At 38.8% G+C, this 23,338-nt stretch overlaps 1 protein-coding gene across 2 annotated transcripts; it reads left to right on the plus strand.

Moving 5' to 3' along the window:
- Window positions 1-19,503: 19,503 nt before the first annotated feature.
- On the plus strand, window positions 19,504-22,479 carry LOC140559990 (homeobox protein OTX2-like). 2 transcript variants are annotated; one of them, XM_072683914.1, is made up of 3 exons: window positions 19,504-19,624; window positions 20,729-20,880; window positions 21,913-22,479. In XM_072683914.1, the coding sequence occupies exons 1-3, from the start codon at window positions 19,504-19,506 to the stop codon at window positions 22,477-22,479; spliced, it is 840 nt and encodes a 279-aa protein (XP_072540015.1). The 2 variants fall into 2 exon arrangements, with proteins under 2 accessions (XP_072540015.1, XP_072540024.1); XM_072683923.1 differs by having other exon boundaries at window positions 19,504-19,600.
- Window positions 22,480-23,338: the final 859 nt, after the last annotated feature.

Genomic DNA, 23,338 nt, shown 5'->3' on the forward strand with positions numbered 1-23,338 from the left:
ATTAGCTCTCAGAGGTAGCTACCAAAGATAACCGTTCAAATCCGTAAAGACTCCGAAACAGGTACAGTAATAATGATGTTTTTACTTCTCCACAGCACAGGGGCTGTAAAGAGCTGTGCAATAAAATAAAACACTTAAAATAAAATCTTAATAAAAAAAAAAAAACACTTGCATGTCACTGTTATAAGATGTTATGTTATTATTCTAAAATGAACATCTCGTTATCATGAGAAAGTATCTTGTTATTATGAGATAACATTAAAAATAACATATTAAGTCGTAATTATGACCTAAAACATACCTCTGACTATGAGATATGTCAGAAAATGCCCCAATGTTGTATGAATTTTGTTGAAATATTTGTTTTTGTTTTCTTAATGTATTTAATCAAGACTCAAGATTTAAAGCCAATTATGTAGCTTTTTTATGCTGATGCTATACTGATCTGTAAGAAGAAGAATATTGTTGCCACAATTCCCACACGCACTTTGGACAATGCTACGTAACATGATTCTTTTACTTTCAGTGACGGTTCTGTATCCCTCAGCTTGTCCAGAAAAGCTTGTCCTTCTTAAACGGTCCACTTCCCACCTATAGCATGAGCCCAGGAGCAAGGAATACCATTTCTCTTATTATACTACTTTAAGAATCATTTGTAATGTTTGAAAACTAATGAAAATACCATATATGCTGCTTAGTGACACTAAACTTTCACTGAATTCAGCTAAGCTTACAGAAAAAATCGGATTAATTCAATAAACTGTGCCACTGAATCAAGTCAAAAAGAAAAACAGAAATCTAGCCTGTGGTAACCTTCAGTTATGACACAAACACATTTCATAAAAAGAGATTTGTTAAAATGTGTCATCATAACAAGATATTTAATCATAATTACAAAATGTTTATACCATAATAATAGTTACATCATGCAATACTTTCCCACAGTAGATGTTTATTTCATAAATATAACATATCATCTTTGGTTGAAGACATTTGCAAGACACTGTAATTCTCGTCTAGAGCTAAGAAGCTAGATGAGTTATTGCTGCTGTTATGCTCAGGACTCCAGTGTCAGCTGCCATCCATAGCCTAATGAATCCTGCTAAATACCGCTGAGGGAGACCAGGACTATCTGTGGGTGTAAACAGGCCTGTCAGATTCAGAGATTGCCACTTGGCTGTTGTATGCTGAGGAAAGGCAAACTATTATGTGTGTGTGTGTGTGCCAGTACTCTACATACTTACTCTCTATGTATATATATATATATATATATATATATATATATATATATATATATATGAAACACTTATATTAACTGCAGCATCTATTGTTTACGTCAAACATTAAATATACAGTATACTTTCTTTAAAAGTGGACAATTATGTTTTGTGGTGCATCAATGTAAAATACAAAGCACAGACGTCTTAATGAGGAAAATTCAATAATTTATGTCTTTAGTGCTAGGCTGCAGTATTGCTAGAGTAGGAGAAGGGGGCAGTGTTGTTACACTACACTTTAACAACTCAGCTTTTGGATAAATGGCAACAATTCAACCCAGTGGTTCCCAAGCCCATTGCTGGGGATCCCATGCTCTGCAAATTTTTGTGACTCCTGACCACCTGACTCTTCTCATGAAGGACTTGGCAATTAGGACTAGATTAGGCAAGAAAGAGTATGAGGGCCGAGACTGGAAAGCATAGATGTAGACTGTGAGAGTACATAGCCCTGGGTCTATGTTTGGAAGATGTAATAAGTCATTTTTGTGTATTCAGTTAACTGCGGTGGCACTCTAAAAGGTCTAAGAGGTCTTAAAGGTCTAAAACTCTGATTTTTCTACAGCATCTACCAGCAGAGAGAAATTTTATTTAGACTCTTGTCTTTTTTATTTGTTTGTTTCTCATCATTTTGGGATCATTCACCAAACCCAGAAAAATCAATATGTAGCTCAATGTTAAAGACTAATAGACTAAGATTGTTGAAAATACCCCAAAAAAGTACAAACAGTAACAGTAGTTACTATCCACCTGTGATCACAAAATAATGTATCTAACCCTTTAACTTTAGGTTTATTATGCAGTTTTTAATTTTAAGCTTTGTTGTCTAGCAATTGCTATTATTTTATTCATTTATTCATTTATTATTCATATTTATTATTGTTACTATTACTTAGTAACTAATGTAAAACTCATAAGTGATGAAGAGTTATGAGAGTGAAAAAAGTAAGATTGTAAGATTAAAAGAGCTCTATGTAAAAGCTACTATAAAATAGTTTAGCTCCTATTTGTTGGAGTAACTGTCTCTACTGTACATGAAAGGCTTTTTACAGCTTTTAGCTTTAAGGTCAGGATGTTGGCTGATCACCACCCCACCTCATCCCCAACTCCCCAACACATCCTTAAAGAAGGTGTCATCATTCCAGAGAACACAGTTCCACTGCTCCACAACTCAAAATTGGTGCAATTATTCCATATAAGCCCCTTTGTCATCAAAGAGAGATACAGCAGATCTATGCTTGCAAAACGTTTTGCCCAAAACAAGATGTTGGATTGTTTTCTTATTTGTTGATGAGCTATCTCACTTTCTCTCAGTCATAAATCATAACGGTGGAGTTCACCGCTAAATGCTAGCTTCAGTGGCTCATTTTTGACATTACAATGGCTAACTATAGCTAGATTTATAAGATATTCCATTAGTAATTCCATTAGTAACAAATTGTTTAATTACTATTAAACAATAATCTAATCTAATCTAAATGCCAGTTACTTTGTTCAACAAATGTTAAAAAAAAAATTGACAAAATGAATGATACACATATGGCTTGTTTTTTGTTTTGTTTTTTACTGTGATTTTCTTCTTCCGTTGGGAAGGTGATGATGCAGAATGATGGATATTTCATGTATGCTATTGAAGAGTACTGTATATAGTAGTGTGTACTGTTTGGGTTTATTCAGAAAGAGAAGGTTTGAAGCACAACTGAGTATATGTGTGTGTAAGTGCACATGCACACACACACACACACACACACACACACACACACACACTTATTATTGTGTGTAACCTACCCTTTGAAAGCTAAGCCTTGAGGCTGAGAACTCTCTGATGAGCTGGAATCAGACATACACAATCAGTTCCCCTCTTTTAATCTCCTTTGGAGGCCTATCTATTTAAGCAGCCTTTCCTTAATTACTTTCTCTCTCACTTAGCAGGCCGTGACAAGGCATGGAGGAGAGCACCACCATGGCAGTGGGTCGTCTGGGAACTCCCCTCCCTCTCTTTCTTGCACTTTTTTTAAACAACATGTTATCCTCTTGACTCTTTAAAATGGCAATTGACACAGTTATAACAATTTATGTGAATTATGTGAACTTGAAATGTCACTGGTATATTTACCATAGGTTCAGCCCAAGGTAAAGTACTTCTTCTGTTGCCACTAATCATTTGAGCATATCCACTTAAAATGACCTGACTTAAAATGCGTGCGATCTGAACGTAAGAGTGAAGAGTATTCAACATTGAATTCAGAATGAAGCTTGGTGACAAATTAAAAAACAAATATCACCACAGTGGGTAAAAGAGCGCCCACAAAATGACAGAATGACAGTCTCAGTAGGGGGTGTTCTGAATCTACAAATTGAACACCGGGACTCCTACTGGGCTAAAAACGTTTTTTAGGACTGCTAAATGTTCAGCACACATCAGTTATTAGCAATTCCATAAACTGTGTTTTATAGCCAACGTACATATTATGTTTTGTGTGTGTGTGTGTGTTTGTACAATTCCTTTGTATATGACTACTTCGTTATAAAACATCCCTGGGTATGAGACTGGGTGCTAAACAAATTAAACGTATTGTTATTGTTGTTTATAACAAAAACAACAACAACAATAATAATAAATGTATAATAACATTCGTCTTGATTACCAGCTTGATAGTATTAATTATCTAATTGTTTTCAGTGAGTAGATCATGAGACTAATTTGAGCCATCATGGCATTATACAAACCTATGGAGATCACCTTAAGTTGACGAAGGCTGGCTATGGCAAAGCACCACGCCATTTACACCTGGTCACTTTATGTGACTAGCATCTCCTGATAAGATTTTAGCCACATGCATTTACACTAGGTAGTTAAATGTGTCTCCGAGGTCTGAAATCCAATTGACGTGTATTTATAGGTATTTATGTCTCTAAGTGTTTTAGCTATGTTGCTCTGTCCTAGTTAGCTAGCAAGTCTTAGTCTTGCTAGCTAGCAGCTACGCGCAGTATACCTACAACCTCAAACTAGACTACACCACTGCCACTGACTTTAAAACACACAGATTTTTGTTTATTTATTTATTTGTTTGTTTTTATATTTATTGGATAGTAGTGATCCCAGTGACCCGTAGTGTAAAGCTAATTTTCCTAATGTTGTCATATTCCATTCCACCACTACGGCTTCTCTGTTCATGTTTGCACATGTCAAGCTGAGCGAAACAAAGCAGGTCCTGAAGAGGCGAGGGCTTTAATTAGTTTCTGTTAAGTTAATTAAGAGGGAAAGGTTTGAGGTTGAGGCCGAACAAAAGACGGTCCAGCCACTCACAGGTGTTCTAGGATGTCTGCCAGATTCCACTGGCTAGATTAAAACGGCTCTGTTAAAGCCTCTCTGGAGAAAGGCTGCCACACTGCCCTCTCCTTTTAAAAGTGGCAGACTTTTGTCCCCACTTCCTGCCATGGCTGTCTAAGAAATGAAAGCTTTCATACAGATCAGTGAGGGGGTTTTTTCACTGGCCAGTTCTGCCTATGTTATAAAGTAAAAATGGAAATGTTAACAGATTATTCTAGTCCAAAAATGTAACGCCCTCCTCCTGTCCTCACTTCACTGCTGATTAGTCCAAAGGATGACAAAGTGGAGACATATATTACTTTGTTCATGGGTGATTAGGACCTCCCATACTTCTGAGCTACGTGGCTACCAGCTGTGCCTCATTTTGCTTCTTAAATGCTGACAATGACCCTCTCTGGACTGAATATGTCATCTGATCAATCACATGCTCCGCCTCACACAGAGTTCTGAGAGAACAGCCACTCTTATCATGTGATCTGCTTCATTGTCTGCAGTGTGTTCATGTTTGAGTGTAAAATAAGGAGTATTATTGGATGTATAGTTTAATTTTTTAACCCACTTGGTGTGAATAAATGAGTTACTGGGATAAAAGCTTATTCTTGTAGTAAAACTGACAAAAAAGGTTGCTATTGCACAGCTGTCTAGCAAAAACAATGAATATAAGAAGGGCAGGGCAGGATATTACTATATCCCATACCAGTATCAATTCAATCGTGTTTATCAATCTACAATACCTTTCTCAAACTGCTCAAATAAACACTATACTATCATACTACACAATGGAAAAAGAAATCAAATCACTTACACTTTTACACACAAAATAACACAGAAATACAACATGCAAACACATTAAAAACTGGACTGTTAAAACTGTATTCCTAGACTCACAATTGTGATATGAATTTGCAATGCATTTATCAGCATATTCATTTATATTTACAGCATTTGGACAATGCTCTTATCTGCTAAATGGGACTTCCAGTTGAGTCAAATTGCAGAAGCTGGAGAACACAGTGTTAAGAGTCTTGCTCAAGGCCCCGTATCAAGTTGGACAGATTTACATCACAGGGCATAAAAATGTAGCATGTTTTAAATACAGTATCATACCTCACTCTGGTGTTGTTTTTACTGATAAGACACTATTTTAAAGTGTGGTCGTTTTCTTCACATATTTATTTTCCATTAGCAGGTTTATTTGAACAAAGTTCCACTGTATTCTAAATACTGACTTGTTAACATATAGCTTCATCTCTGTATTCTGGATAAATATTCCCAGGATATATTCAGTTATATCACATTGAATGGCAATTAAACCTGAGAACTTGAGTGTGCTCTGTCAGAGACATGGGAATAACCTACTATGCTATTTCAACTGCCGTTCCCTCTAAACTGTACCACCCACGGGCTTTTAAAACCTCATCATCAAATGTTATTTAAGTGTCAAACTATTTTAAATAAATATTCTACTATTTTTTTTATCTTATTGTTACAGAATCAGATTTGACTTTTTCTTTACAATATCCTATTTAGCATTTGATACCAACAGAGGGTATGCCCTGGCATCACATTCCCACTGAAACACGCCCCCTTCAATCAGACTGAGTGGAAAAACATTATACAGCACGGCTGCTTGAAAAACAGTCAAACCGGGAATGAAACAAACGATTATCTGCTCTAGTTTTAGGCAGTTGGACAGCAATCCATCCATACTCAAATCTGAGTGCACAAAGTCAAGTTAATGGCCATAGGTCTTGTTTTTAACTCTTTTCAGGGCACATTTAGCATAATAGGCTGTCAGGTACGGTGGGCTTGGGTTTATATCCACCTGTTTTTAGAGCATGAGGTAACCAATCAGTGAGCTCCCACACGTCTCGGTGCCCAGATTCCAGTTGTTTCTGCAAATTGCAGCAGTCACTTTGCTTCTTTTCTGCAAAAAGCTAAAGAATTCCTAGACAGCTTTTAATTCCTGTTGAATCTGTTTGTACAGTCAGTCATACACCAGCTCTTTCCTGTATTTGTGTTAGCTGATATCATGCTGAACGCTAATGCTGACACTCAGTCTGTCTTTTTGCCACTCAGTGGGTATGGCCATAGTGATTCCCTGTCAATTGTAATGTAACTTGCATATCCTGTATACTGGGTGTTGGACCATTGCTATTTCTCAATGACAATCCTAGTTTTTTTTTTTTTTGTTTGCTAATTCTTTTTTTGTAGTTTGTTTTGAAATTTTATATTCAGAACAAACCACTATTCAATAATAGTTATTCAATAACTACAACAAAGCTAACCTGTAACACAGCCAGGTATGACTGAGAAAATACGTTTGAATAATTGGAATATTTTGGATGTAATCTATTTGATTTATTGTGTGGAAGCTAATATGGGGAATATGTGTGGATATCTTAATTTACTAGGTGATACAAAAAGTGTATGTGTTTACATGTGTGTACATGGTGCATGTGTTTACATGGCATTCGATATGCATGATTACTCTATAAACATTCTACCTCTTAAGGCTGAAGAGTGTGCACGAATTAATATTGAGCAGTGACACAGTGTACATTAGGCACATGTGCAGCTTCCCCAGAGCATCCCATTCTATTGCCAGTGTTTTTCTAGGGAGATTATACAGGCTCCATTGAATGCCTGTATCAGCAATAGATGCTCCTGAAAGTAGCTGAATTGTATTAATTAGAAGGGGTGATACCTTTGGACATTTTAGTACAAATGAAGATGAGGAAGAAGAGAAATAGAAAAGAAGACACTCTACGCTGGCAGCCCTGGCACACTCAAGACCCCTCACTGTCTGATCATCCCGGGGCCTTTTTGACGGGCGCCAACACAGCGGGGAAGAGAGACAATCGGGCAGCAGCAGGCTCAGGACACTGAGAGAGGGGGGGAGCGAAGAGAGGGGAGAAAGAAGTGAAAGAACTGTAGAGGGTCCCCAGGGATGAAGCAGAGATGGAATGGAGGAGATGGGAGGACAGAGGAGATCGAAATGAAATGAAAATTAGGAAAGTAAAAGGTAATTAGGTGAGTAAAAGAGGCCAGATCAAAATAACAGAAGTAAAAAGTAAGTGAGAAATAAGCCTGAAGGACGAAGAGCAAAAAAAAAAAAGGTGTTGGAATGGTGGTGCGATAGGGAAATGGAGAGGAACTGAGCGATAAGAGAGAAGGACCCAAAGAAGGAGAGGTGGGTATGGAGGGGGTAGTCTGGGGTGGTTGTGGAAGGGTGAGAGGGAGAGCGAGGAAGGAGAATACCTTTCTGAGCTGTCTTTATCATAGCCACCGATCATGGTGTTCACACACTCATCCAAGTCAACCATCTGCCTGAGTTAGATAAGCCTTCGAGAGCTTGGCCATTGAGCTGTCACTGAGAGAGAGAGGAAGGGGAGAGGGAGGGAGGGAGAAAGAGAGAAAGAGAGAGAGAGAGAGAGAGAGAGAGAGAAAGAGAGAGGGAGGGAGGGACTGAGGGTGACATACAGAGAGATGAAGAGGGAGAAATGGGGAGATACACACACACATACACAAAGAGAGAGAGACAGAATGGGTTATTAAACTCAGTTACAAAAATGAAGTCCCCTGAAGAAAGTAACAGATAAATAATAGATGATGGTAAATGTTATTTATTTATTACTATTATAGAAGTTATATTATTTATTATCCTGGTTTGGAGGCACCTCCTGCCCTGCACATTTTAGTGCTTTTCCTGCCCCAACATACCTGGTTCAGCTAATTAGCGAATTAACCAATGGTTAACCAATTAACCAATTATTTGAGTTGAATTAAGTGCCATAGTAGGAAAATACAAAAATGTGCAGGACAGAGGTATTGCAGGACTAGGGTTGAGAACCTGTGTATAAAATAAATAAATACATACATACATAATAATACACTATAAAATATACTATAATAATAATAATAATAATAATAATATTCATATAATGATAATGATCATTATATTATATTATAATTTTCTAAGCTTATGTGACATGAACAAATGTAGATAGATGCTCATTCTCATTCTAATTTAAATCATTCCTAATCATACAATAAACTGTCCCCTGTATATTTTTTTACAGAACAACTTCTTTGACATTTAGTTGTGCTCCCTCTGCAGATTTATTCCATTCAGTTCTTGAATTTTCTATTTCTGGTCATATATTTAAACCCAGTAAAACAAAAGAAAATGCTGTTATTTAGCTTCAAATTCATGATTGGTAATTTCAGCATGTAAACATTAGCAAACCAATAAAGTTCCACACTATCATAACAACTCATCACAAGCTAAGCTAACATGTTAATTTGCTAAGTGTCTGCTGAATAGCCTGAGGCGTCATCACTAGTTAGCATGTTGATTACTTATTTAATTATATGTACCCACACCAGTGAAACGACACTTCCCTCACTTTCTGAAACTGATCATAATGTAAATAACTGAACTTTGTAACAGGAACTGTGGGACCTTTTAGAATTTTACAGAAAATTGTGCATTAACATATGCCAATCTATGGCAATCCATTTAGCTTGTGTTCCCATTTTTTATATTTGGAATTAAATTTGAACATGAAAACCTATATCAATAATGTTTTACTAAGAATTACATTTCTGCTGGTAACAATTATATTTTAACTAGTAAAATGCAATACAATTTTTTTGCACATTCAAGCAACAAAAAAAAAAAGTTGAATGTTGACCATTTTTTTTGGTTTTGTAGTGTTTAAAATACTTTGTTCTCCTTGCTCCTTTGCTCTCCTTGTTTTTTCAAAACAAATTATAAATTATATAATAATGAACTATATAAATTTGAACTTTCTCTTTGGTTCAGTATGTTGCCTGTGCTGTTTAAGGCTCCAGTGACAAAATCAGTATTATAGCATTTTAAAGAACATTTTGAAATTTCAATTAAACCAATAATTTAAGGTTAACATGGTTTTGCTGGTTGTTGTAGTTCAGTGATAGCCTGGAATTGTGCAGTCATTGTGTTTTCTCTCTATCTCTATTCATAATTAAAGTGACAGACTTTTAAAATGTCTGGTTAATAGAACCAGCGACAGATGGCAGAACCCACATATTATAAAGTTTTAACACTCTAACAAATCCAGTGTCAGTATTTTAAGAGTCTTAGATTAGATGCAGCTGTCCTCTTGTTGTGCCATATCAGTGCAATGTGCTGTTAACAACCTGCTCCCACTCCCATAAGCAAATAGACATGTGTTTAGCTCCAGTTCGGTTGTCAGTTCCAGTTTTTCCTCTCTTTTTTTGAGGCTGTGAACACTGGAGAAGAGAGATGGTAAAATCTAGCATCAGCTAGCATTAGCAGTTAGCCTAGCAGTTTCATCTCAGCTGATTTGAGTCATCTTCCAGACCTTGGCCAAGTGGCCACACCTCCCAATAACTTAATACAGTTGTTTGAACTGATGGTCTGTGAATCTGCAGACCATCCTGATTTGTATAAATCTACAACCATTCTTCTGAGATCTGCACTGAGCTCCTTGAACTTTTTCATTGCACTATGTGTTAGCCAGTCCAATAAGTGCTGTCGAACAAATGCTTTTCACACAGAGAAGCTACCAGCTTGGAACTTGAAGAACTGACTTACTCATCCTAATACAGTGAGGGTATGTATATTTTTGACTGTGTGTGTATAATTTTGACCAAATAAAGAAACCAAATTCTTGTTTGTTTTATTAAAGATGTCTTTTGTAACTTATTCTGTCCCAGAAAAAGAACAGTTTAAATATATAATTAAAAGTCCAGTATTGACCTGACATTCATGTCCATAATGGGTGTGTGTAAATGTCCGAACACAGCTGCAGCGATCCCACAGACGTGTCCATCCTTTAGTTGCTTCCAAAGAAGTTGCTTTTTTTGGAACAATTCTATAGAAGAGTTGCTTTTTGTTCCCCAAATAAGTTGTTTTTTTGTTTTTTTTACAATTTCTACAATTGTTTACAGAGACAGTTCTTTACACTCCAAGAATTCTTGTATAGTATCACATTGCATCACTTTGTGGCACCTTTTTCTATAGGGCTTTTCTTAAAGTGAGGTCTTCTGGTTATGTGTAGCAGATACTGGGCTACTTTTGTGGACCAGTGGGAGGCTAGTGGGGTAAAGCTGGAGGATGGGGGTTAGGGGGGATTAGGGAAGGCCAGTTGGATCATTTTACAGCCGTCGGACCCTGGCTACCCCCCTAGCCTGCTGAACAATAAGGATTAAACCCCTCTTGTTCTTAAACTCTGGAAACGGCAGGGTGACAAAGACTGTATTCCTTCCATCAGTCTCAGTTTTAAGCTGCACTAGAGAAGCGCACAGGATTTGGGTTTTGGGGTAGGGGGTCTGTCACAAAAACGAATCCCAGACGTTTTGCACTTTGCTATTGCAAAGTGAGATGTAAATGCACACATCGCTGATAAATCGGAAATTACTAAAAAAAAAAAACAACCTAAAAACAAACCAGAATTCTGCAGATAAGTGCTGTTAATCTATCCTAAGACTGAAGTAACTGAAAAGGCTAATATTGCTGGCAGGCAAGATTAATCAATTAACAACATTCCAATAAAGCTTCAACCATGAAGCAGCTTGTTCAAATGAGATTACGAAAGTTTGGACATGGATTTATAAGACAAGACAACTCCACATAGACTGTGAATTTGTTGACATTTGTAAGTGAGGGATGAAGAGAACAAATGGATAAATTTAGTTCAATTTGATTCAACTTTACTGTCATTTCTAGTCCAGTACAAGGAACAACTTTCAGGATAAGACACTGGGTTGCATAAACTGTAACAATAGTAAAACATTCTGATGCTATATAGAATCAAGGTTGAAAAATATAATAATAATAATAATAATAATAATAATAATGCACCCCATTAAGAACACCTTGATAGATACATACAAAAATATTGGCAAGGATTATGCTTGTTATCGGTAACATTGACATTTTTCTTGCATTAAAAAATGCTAATCATTATTCAAGGAAAACGAAGTGATATGAGACAAAGACAGTGAGGAAAAAAAAAATAGCTGGACAAAAACTGAAAGGTGGATTGGGGGACCCCATGACCAGCCTGGCTCCGACTGAATTTCCCAGCTAAAGCCGGGTAGCAGCAGCAGCAGGGCGGAGTGGGGCTGGAGAGAGAGGGATCAGACTGATAAAAGGCCCTCTTTTATAAGGAACTGAGTGAAAAAAGGGGAAAAAACAGAAAGGGTTTGCCTTGCCTCTCCCGATGGCCTGTCAAAGCCAATCAGTGTTTAGGGCCTTTGGAGCACTGCTCGTATTGCAGGCTCCCTCTCACAATGGCGTCTGACGATGGCCGCCACACTCTTCACATCAAATTTGGATCGTCAGGGACAGGTCCACTGAGAGGGGCAGGCGAAGGGGATGGGGGGGCTGGGGTTTCATCCAAACTATTCAACATTCATGTGGGAATGGATGGTAAGATGGTACAAAGTAGGGGGAAGGGCTTCTTTTTCACATTATCTGCTGTTGTTTTTTTTCTGTCAACAAGTGCAGCCTGTCTAGTTTACATTTAAGGGTACAAAGTCTGGAGTTATTATATAAGATTATATATCAGGGAAAATTGATTAATGAATTACTGAATCACTGTTAGATTCAAATCTAATCTAATCTCCAAGGTAACATCTTTACATCTTCTTAACTAAATCAATGTAAACAATATTATTACATAAGTCATTTTGGTTAGCTTTTTTTGTTGGTTCATTCATCATGAGAGTTGGATACTATGTAAAGAACAACTACTAGACTCAAATGCTTGCTGTTTGCTAATGAAGTGCATATCTTAAATTTAAGCTTTGAAAAACAACCTGTTTAATTTCATAGCTTCTGCCTACTCCACCTTTTTACCTGTTCAGCCTACAGCAGTTTAACATACTTATGAATGCTGAAGCTTTAGTGTTTAGCCCAGAATGCCTTTCATATGAGGCAGCATACATGACAGCCAGTCAGAAAAGTGATTATTTTCATATACTCTTAAAAATACAGTAAGAAAAACAACTTGTGTAAGAGATAAAGGGAGGTCATGTAAAAATGAATGTTTTGGTACATAAACTCACAGGAACATCATAAGTTTGAACATCATACAAGGTAAATATTTTGGATGAAATCCATTTAATACCTAACCCAGAGCATATGGCCACTAATCATGTGGTTAAAAACACCTAAAAATAGGACTCTGAGGAACTCTGAGAGAAGCTGCTTCTCCCCTAGAGAGATGAGGCCTGAAAAGACAGGACCTCCCTAAGTCACATTGTCAAACAAATCCTGTATGAAAAAAGAAAAGCTGGCCCGTGTTTATTCCCTTTTAGACTCTTGGTTAAGCTAGTAGCTCTATGGCTGCTTTCGGAAGCTTGGGTTTTTCCACTGGCCCACGTTAAATCCCTCTCCTCTGCTTCCGCACTGGACGAAGCCATGGGGGCCATCTTTCCCACACACTTCCCGCTCCGTTCCCAATCCCAATCCCCCTCAAGCTAATGTTTACCCGTCAGCCCAAACAATGACCGGCTTTTGGCAATTAAACAGCGTTTTTAGGAGGGGATCCGTGGCGCACTGGTCTAATGGCATTACTGTTGGGACGATTCATCCACTGAATAGTCAACAGGATTTCGCCTCTCATGGGGAGAAATACTGCTTACCAAGTTACTAGTATTACAGGGCTTTACCCAAGCTTAGGATTCAGGGTTCACAGATTACTGCCCCCCTAAAGGTAGCAGAAAGAGAGGGGGAATCATGGGCCTGGGCCGCTGTACTAAGTCTGCTACTGCTACTGCCTATTGGCTGAGTTTCTCATGACCCGCAGTGTCTGTCCAGATATCCTGCCTTTTTTCATTGGATATGAGTCTCATCACGTTTTTGCAGAAAAACAAAAGTACACCTAAAAACATTAGAACTGGTATGGTGTAGTTTTGCCGATGTGGATTGTTGTTTAGATAAAGGGTTCTTTGGAGTAATGCCATAGAAGATTGAAGATAGAAGAAGGGATGCTCTGGTGATGCTGTTAATTCTTTTTTTATGCATACACCTTTTCCACATTAATACAATCTATTAAATTAACACAATTAATAGCAACATGTAGTACATTAAAATGATAAATGTAATTTATTTTGTTAATGTGGAAATTATGCATCCATTCCCATCTAAATCATGCATGACCATCACTTTTAATGTAAGATGTGAGGAAAGTTTGCCAAGTCCAGTACCATTTGAGAATCTTTGTTTTTAAAAGTATAACATTATCTCCTGACACTTTTTCACATTGTCACAACCTCCTTCAACATACACAACCTGAGAGCAAAAACAGTTGAGGTAAGTTGGCAAATGGTTTCCAGAAGATACCACGCAGCTAGAAGCTCAGTTAAAGTCTATGACTATGTCTATGACTGTCTGCTGGTGTAATTCCACTGGGATTCATTCATCTGACCTTGAGCTTTCCATACAAGTGAGTAAGAAAAGAAGAAATCTAGTGAGGAATGACGTGTCTAATTTGTTTTTCCACAAAAGCGAAGAGCAAATGATCTTACTTACTAACTCCTTTTGGACAATATAAAAATGCTTAAACCAGAGCAACTGTGTGGGGTTCTCCTGTCTCAGTGGTCACTCCAGCCTCTCTGTTGAAGGCATGCAGCACATGGTGACCCCTGAACCCCACAATGCTGAGCTTGACTGAGTGCTTGGAGGCCCAAACGCAAAGCCAATTCCATTAGCTCACAATGAGAGGCTAATTACTCCATTAGTTCTCCACAGCAGAAGCATAGCTACAGACAGCTTGTCCCTGGTCTCTTTACCAGCCATCTTAATTACTGCTCAGTTCTCTGTCTGTCGTCCAATAGCCTTTGTTTTAAACACACTCTGTCTTTTGGCTCTAGTTATTATGGATATAGAGGTTTGTCCCTAATTAACTGCTATAAAAAAAATGGAAACATGTGTTGAGTGACCTCACCTGAAGCTTTCTGTCTTTTTTTTTTTGGAAATGAGAAGGAACCAATCAGTCTCGTTTATATATTCTTTCTGTTGCTCTCTCTCTCTCTCTCTCTCTTTCTCTCTCTCTCTTTCTATTTACATTTTCTGTCTGTCTGTCTGTCTATCTATCTGTCTACCTGTCTGTCTGTCAACCATTTATTTCTCTCTCTATCTGTTCTTTCTGTTCCACTTACTCAGCTCTCTCTCTCACTCCACCCCCCCCCTCTCTGTCTCACACACTGTTCTCTGTGTTCATATGACATACTATTATTAACACAGTATCAATGAACATAGTGCTTTGTGGTAGTAGTTCTGGTAGAAGTTGGAAAGGACAACAGTACCATCTAACATGATAGAATAGGACACCTTATTGGCTCTTGTAAGTTTACTGGTAGCTGGTTTCTCTACAATAAACCATTTTACAGTTCACATTTAAGACAACCAGTGGAATGATGACATATTTTGGTTAATGTACATACAGAAGACTTCTAGAAGACTGGATTCATCATTATATGGTGGTGTCCGTCTGTTTGTGTATGTGTGTGTGTGTGCGCAGGCGTGTGTGTCTGTGACTGGTGGATTTGGGACAAGGGGGTGCAGGTCGGCTGTTCAAAGACTGGCTTTTTGCATTGTTGGTCTGGAGGGGATTAGGCCAGTAGAATGGACCTTCTAATTAAAAAGGATAAGGAGACAGAAAACTAGCGAGAGGCACATGGGAGGAGTGGAGGAAAGAGAGAGAAAAAGAGAGAAGAAAAGAAAAGAGAAACTGTTGTTCAGCGTCACTTCTTCAGCCAGACAGCTATTCAGACCAGATTAACTTTACACTCCACTGTCACTCACTGTATCTACCATGTTTTTCTACTTCTTGCTGTACTACAGTGTATATTTAGTAAACAAACACAGCCAATGGAAAACTGACAATAAGAAAGTCCACCTGTGTTTGTATGTGTGCATCTCCAACAGATTACACGCTTCCTCAGACTAAGAGCAGGAGCAGTAGGTGGTCTGTTTACAGTGGGGATTGGAGACTGTGGTTTTGTCCTCCACTCTTGTTTTTGAACAGACACCTCCTGTTTTGACTGTAGGGGTTCAGGTAGGCATCACATTCACTCTCTAATTCACATGCAATCTTTCTCCAAAGACACCATCAGGCACATCTGAATCAGAATCAGAATTAGTGTTACTTGCTGAGTACACATTATGTGCCAAAGTATTCAGACACTCCTTCTAATTAGTCAACTTAGCTACTTTAAGATACAGATATTGCTTTGTGCACACACAGCTTTTAGAATATCCCTATAAGCAGAGCATCCAGACACAAGCCTAAAGTCACCATGCCCAATGCCAAGCATTGGCAAAAGAGGTTTTAAGCCCTCCAGCATTATGCTGTGAAGCAGTGGAACTGTGTTTTCTGGAGTGATGGTTCTCCATCTGATGCCTTTAGGACAAGTTGGAGTGGGGTTTGTGATCCAGAACTAATCATCTAACATCAGTACCTGCCCTCACATAATCCTCAAAGAAATGCTTCATCATTGAATGTCTTCCTAGAAGACCAAAAGGGACCAAAAGGCACCGCCTCTGTTAATAATCTTGTTTCTGAAGAAATGTTGGATGAACAGGTGTCTACAAACTTTTTGACATATAGTGTTTGTGAGGCTATTAACAAATGAATCAATACATGATGACATTTTAAATGAAGTAAAATAATTAACAATTATAGAAAACAAATATTCAAAAGCCATGGTATAAAAATGGTTACTAAAGATGAAGATGTACGGTTGTATGCAAGACTTTGGACACTCCTGATCAAATACTTTAATAAATAATAAATTAATAAATAATAAATTAAATTATATAAATTAAATAATAAATTAAAACAGTTACTTAATTTCACTTTAAAAGTACACAAAACATTTTGCTGAAATTTGCATATAATCATGTGCAGCTTTTGAAAAGTGTGTCAAAAAAGGTTCTGAAGAGTTTATAAGAGGTTATTTTAAAATGTGAAAATACCATGAGCTGTCCGGCCCTGTTTTTTGTTTTGTTTTTATTCTTACACCTTTATTTATTTATTCTGTGGTCAGTGATGTAGGTTTATGGTTCATTGTGTTCACTTCACAACAAGGTCACACATTCAGAACACTACCAAAAAAGAAAAGAAAAGACCAAATACATAAATAAATAAATAAATAAATAAATAAATAAAAAAAAAGAGAAAAGAAACTAAGAATAAGAGAAAACTTGGGTACAAGCTCTATCCTTAAAAGTAGAACATTGGTTCACTGGTTATGGTTACTCCACAGAACACTTATGGTAAGGGAAAAGTAGCCTATATTGTATTTTTAATAATGCACTTTTAGAAAACACTCATTTTGGTATCCACCCCCATTTCGACATGTTCGAGCTTTTTACAGCTCTTTCGTGTTCTTGTTTGTTGTATAGTTTTGTGTCTTGTATATCCTGTTGTGTGGTGTTGTTTGTGAGATTTACTCAGTTGGAAACTAGTCGTATCCCTCATGGTTTTCTATTATATTTGGTACAAACTGTATCCACTTCTACTGGCTACGTCTAAAAATCTGACAGATAGAGAGATAGAGATGACTTCTTCCGTTGGACCAGGAGAAAGTGGGAGGCCAGTGTGTGTGTGTGTGTGTGTGTGTGCATGTGCGCGCGCGCGGGTGTATGTTCACCCTTTGCGAGCCGGTTTAGACTGTGATATTTATACAGATGAATTATGTAGCGAGGGGAAGATGAAAGCAGTCAGCAGGAGCCAAAGCCCAAATTCGCCTGACAGAGATGAAACCCACACGTTCACGCTTAATCCGGAAAACGACAGCGAGGAAATTAGTTGTTGCTTTCTTCACCCGCCTTTACCGTCAACCTGACTGGAAACACATTTGGCCGAGAGGCAGCTTGACTGAGCAGAATTCAGCGATCAAAAGTGAACTACCTTACAGTGAAATTAGATGAAGAAATGACAGAACAAATCCCCCGACATATCAGAATAATTGTCGCCCCCCGCGTGACTTCAACTGGATGATTTAGAGTCCATTTAAACAACGTAAATAGCTGCATTTGCTGTCATTACACTTCAGAGTTCTGGGCCGGCCCGATTGAAGTGCAGTAAATGGAGCTGTGGGTCAGTCGCCCCTACCAAAAGTTCACGTGAAGAAAACGGAAAGCCGTGCAAAACAGCCCATCCACAGATTCACAGAAAGCCGTCTTTCTACTGCAGGTCTTTCTTAAGACCAGGAGCGGCATTACTGGACATTACGCGCAGATTTATAAGAAAGTAAATATGGCCCTTCTGCTGGTCAGTTAAGTTAAGAAATATTACACATGAAAATACACTTTCTAATGACCACACATTAGTTCACAGAGCACCTAATAGACCTACCCCCCACAAAAGAAACTATATACTATATATATATATATAATTTTTTTTTTTTTTTTTTACTAAATAACCATTATTATTCTTATTCTTAGTATTATTGTTATTATTTTTAGTAGTAGTACTGATTAAAAATTAATAACAATGCAAATTATTATTATAATTTATGAATTGTTTTTATGAAATAGAATATAGGTGGGGTTAGTTTACTGACCTCAAGTAACCCATTTAGGTTTAGTTTCGTTCTGCATTAAATATTTTTTAAACACATAAGCCGGAGAGGACCTGCTCCTCCTCCTCTACTTTCACTCCCTCTCTCTAAAACTCCTCTTCATACTCCCTCTATTCTGGATAATGCACAACAGCATCGTTATCATTTTTATTTCACTCACCATCACAGGCCAAAAAATTACGAATGGTTTTTCTTACATTCTCGTTTTTTTTGTAAATTGAGAAGGGGGAGCTAAGTGCTTGTTCCTCTACACTCTGTTTGTCTGGCTGAATAATCTTCACAAAAATCTAATTACAGCAGATTTGCCTATGTAGCAACTTTTTGTATGCAAACAAAACTATTTGTACTTTTCTTTTCAGGTTTTCTTAAGAGGGATTAGAAACTACTCCTATTTACTCAATTCCCACAATGTAAGTAGAATTTCAGTCACGTTTTATTCTTCTTATCGAGTGTTCACTCGATGCAGGCTATTTCTGGAAAAGGGAATATTTCTCCATCACCATCACAGGTCAAAAAACGTTTTTCTCACATTCTCGTTTTTCATGAATAGGGGCGGGGAGAAGTTAAGCTAAGTACTTGTTTGATTTCCTCTATACTCTGTTTGTCTGGCTGAACTCTTCAACACTTCAAGTCTTCCCTAATCAACACTTGCAGAAAAATGGAATTACCGCCTGTTCTTAATGAAGAGGCCATCACCCAGACCTAGCCTGCAGACTTTCCTCTTTCTGTACCACACTGCTACTCGCGCATTAATAATAATACACACATTCAGGCGATACATTAAAAAGCACTATTTTTAATGTAGTTTAGTTACATTTGTATATGAATTGAATGAATTGCTTCAGCTCAGTTTAATGTCAACATGAAGTTCAGTGAGAGAGCAAACTGTGTTAATTATCATACACTTTATTCATGTGGTAATGAGTGCGCTCACTGCCCGCGTTACTGTTTCTCTATCACCGCTGTTTATCTGCCCCACAGCGGCCTTTGTCTTTGCAGATGCCCCCCAAGGGGGCAGTTTCTGTCGGGGGCCACGGCCACTGGGGGAACGCTTCGGCTCTCCTGGGAGGGGGGTGGTTTGTGTGGGTTCTAGCTGGTGCAGTGATTGGGGGGGTGTAGCAGTACCGCCCCCTGTCTCGGCAGCTCTTCTGCCCCCTGCGCCCTGCCCACGCGCGCGGCAGCCTGGAAAGCACAGAGAGGAGCAGGAGGAGGAACTCGGAGGAAATCTGCTCCTCTGGCTGCGGAAAGTCTCTCGCTCAGTTACTTCTCTTTCATCGGCCCAAAGGGAGCATGATGGCGTATCTGAAACAAGCCCCGTACGGAATGAACGGGCTGAGCCTGTCCGCCACGGGCATGGAGCTGCTCCATCCCACCGTGGGATATCCAGGTAAACTTCCTTCTCAATGTTGCAGCCCTTTTCCTCAGCATTGTAGCATTAGGGCATCGGGCGGGCATGCATGAGTCTTTATAAAGTTTATAGAACCTTTACGTCATGTAAATGTTCTGTGCCAATTAAAAGCCTTTTAGAAGAACGTAAAGGCCATTATTTGTCAATTGTATTGATATGGTTTTATTGCTATATTTGTATCTATTCCCTAGATAATATTTGAAGAGGGGGGTCTTTTGTTAATGATGTGTGAGTGTGCGGAACATTGTTTTAGTTTAATAACTTTAAATGTCTTTAACAAGTAAATGCTTTTCTAGAGCCGTAATGCGATTATTTAGACATTTAGAAAGCTTACATTTTAAGTGTAGGAGAGCATCTTGGGACCCAAGGTGATGATTCTGCTATAAGATGCACTTATAATTTAGTCCAGGTAAAATTCAAACCATTCATTACTACATCTTTTTTTTTTTTTTTTTTTTAATCGGGAATGGCTAATTATTTGACTATATGTATTTAGAAGTATTTACTTCAGGATTTGCCAGTCTTGGATATTTTGTCCTCTTCACGTTTCATTGGTCCAGTGGTACTCAGGCATCATTTTTAAAAAGCAGGACTATTCCTTTACAGCGAATAATGCTCCAGGATGTTTTTTCCTGTAGCTTATAGGCTGGTTTTAGGTCCTGTTGATACTTTTTAAAAGAATCACTAACCACACTAAATTAAAATGCTGACTTTAACATCAGTGTGAGAAACATCAGCAACATCAGTGTGACGTCACATCGACCCAGATTATAATATCACCTGAACACACAGATGAATCTTAGTTCATTTTAGAAAGAGGAAAGGGTAAGTTTCTTTGCATCGTAAAAGACGAAGCGAACTTGTAGAGGTGTGTTTAATTGTTCATCTCCTTCCAGTAATTTTTTTTTTACCGCCGCCACACTCCCAGGAGAACAGCATTAATTATGATAAATGTCCAGACAGAGTCGATCACTGTTCACCGCAGATTCCACACTGATCTGTTTCTTAATGAGCGAATGAGCGCTTTCATCTGCGGTTTGAGTGTATTGCAGTATTTCGTTGTATTGCAGTAGAATATTATTAATAGGAACCCCTGTTTGTTTGCAGCCGCGCCCCGTAAGCAGAGGCGCGAGCGCACCACATTCACGCGCGCACAGCTGGACGTGCTCGAGGCGCTGTTCGCTAAAACGCGCTATCCGGACATCTTCATGCGCGAGGAGGTGGCGCTGAAGATCAACCTGCCGGAGTCCCGCGTGCAGGTGAGTACCAAAAAATAAAGGCACTGGGTGATCTGGGTCCAGCAGGAGCGGGCTTGCCTTTATTCATTCTTTGCGTTTGTTATTAAATATAATACGTCTTACGTCGTAAGCTCTTATTTTACGTCATTGAATTTTAAAATGACACACAAAATAAATTAACTAATTGTATGAACTTACTTATGTTATGCCACACATTTCTTTAAGGAATAGAATCCGCTTAAATAAAATTCAACTGTTAATGAAAGAGAATGAGCTTTTTTTTTTTACTTTTTGTCAAGCAAGTTTCGTATTGGTCATAATTTCTTGTCATTTTTTCATAAACCAGTTACTTTAACGTCAATACATTTCTTATTTAAAATTGGTAACATTGAGCTGTTACTCAATTATTTAATAATCTTATTATTCCATGTTGTATCAATGTAAAATACCATATTCCAGGCATTTTTAGGGCAAATAAAAATGAGTGGGAGAATAGTTGCTGATGCATGTTAATTCACATTACGTAAGTGTCATTTTAATTAGTTTTTATTTTTCGAGTATTCACTCGAGCAGGCTATTTAAAAAATAAATAAATATTATATAAAAGTGATTCTGGTCAATATCCTAGTTACTGTGTGTTTGTGTTTAATTTCATTCTGTTCTGATGGTTTATTGTCTGAACTGATCACAAAACCGATCACAGAAAAAAAGATAACAGAGAAATAGTGTTTAACTAACTTCAGTCCCTGAACAGAAAAATGCTGGATTAGGTACTTAGATAGTTTGTGTTACTTTTTGGTCTGTTGTTGAACTTTTACTTTGACTCAAAAATAAAGTAGAATTGTAGGATCGTAAAAGTAAAAAAGGTAAAAAAAAAAAGGTCGCAAAGAAATCCCGCATTTCACTTTATTTACTTTTGGCAATAATTGTGTTGATCTTAATTAAGCCTTTGTTTATTAGAAATACACATTAGAATGTGCATTGTGTGTGAATATGAACTGTGAATGGAAACTCTCTAAATGTTGCAGTTTTCACTCTGTCTGTCTCCAACAGGTTTGGTTCAAAAACCGCAGAGCGAAGTGCCGCCAGCAGCAGCAGCAGCAAACCCAACCCGGCACCCCAAATAAAAACCGGCCAGTCAAGAAAAAGTCTTCTCCAGCCAGAGAGACGAACCCCGAGGTGCCCAGTTCGTTCCCTCCCACCTCCAGCGCCTCTTTACCACCCGTCCCCAGCAGCACCGGAGCGCCGGTGTCCATCTGGAGCCCGGCCTCAATCTCCCCTCTGCCGGACCCTCTCTCCACCTCCTCGTCGTCGTGTATGCAGCGCTCCTACCCCATCACATACACGCAGGCGTCCGGATACGGGCAGAGCTACACAACCACCTCGTCCTATTTCAGCGGCATGGACTGCGGCTCGTACCTCGCGCCTGTGCACGCGCCACTGAGTGGCCACGGCTCCACCCTCAGCCCGCCGTCCAGCTACGGCGCTCCAGGTCTGTCCTTCAGCGAGCCCTCCCCGTGCCCGGACTACAGCAAAGAGCAGAGCTGGAAGCTCGGCTTTAACACAGACTGCGTGGATTACAAAGAGCACACGCCATCGTGGAAGTTCCAGGTTTTGTAATGGTGTAAAATCTGAACTGCTTTAACCTCGTGGTGGGAGGTGTTCGCGTGCCTGCAAATAGGAATGACTGACAAAAACAATGCAATGGAAAAAGCCCAAGCGATTCAGATGGAGCGACATCAGCTGATCAAATTTGTTCATTTTTACTGAGCAATCGTCGAACAGGAGGAAAGTTTTGCCTGGCAAGTTAAAGGAAGGCCCCGCCTCTCACGCTGCTTGTGCTTTACAGTCTCCCGCCTTGGATCAACACTGGGGAGTGGCTAACATAGTCCTAGATAATCCCAGCATAGTGGTTATCAGTAGCTAATCTCAGCACGGGGCAGAAGGTAATATGTTACTGACCAATTCCAGCATTGGATAGTAGTTAACACACCCTAGCGAATCCTGATTAACATGGCTCTAGCTAATCCCAGGATTGTGGTTAACACACACCCATCTAATCCCAGCATTGGGAGTGGCCAACATGTCCCTATCTAATCCCAGCATTGGGAGTGGTCAACATGTCCCTATCTAATCCCAGCATTGGGAGTGGCCAACATGTCCCTATCTAATCCCAGCATTGGGAGTGGCCAACATGTCCCTATCTAATCCCAGCACCTCGGGGGTCAACATGTCCCTATCTAATCCCAGCATTGGGAGTGGTCAACATGTCCCTATCTAATCCCAGCATTGGGAGTAGCCAACATGTCCCTATCTAATCCCAGCATTGGGAGTGGTCAACATGTCCCTATCTAATCCCAGCACCTCGGGGGTCAACATGTCCCTATCTAATCCCAGCATTGGGAGTGGTCAACATGTCCCTATCTAATCCCAGCATTGGGAGTGGCCAACATGTCCCTATCTAATCCCAGCATTGGGA

This window comes from Salminus brasiliensis, chromosome 1 (genome assembly GCF_030463535.1).
Source record: "Salminus brasiliensis chromosome 1, fSalBra1.hap2, whole genome shotgun sequence".
Classification (NCBI taxonomy): Eukaryota; Metazoa; Chordata; class Actinopteri; order Characiformes; family Bryconidae; genus Salminus; species Salminus brasiliensis.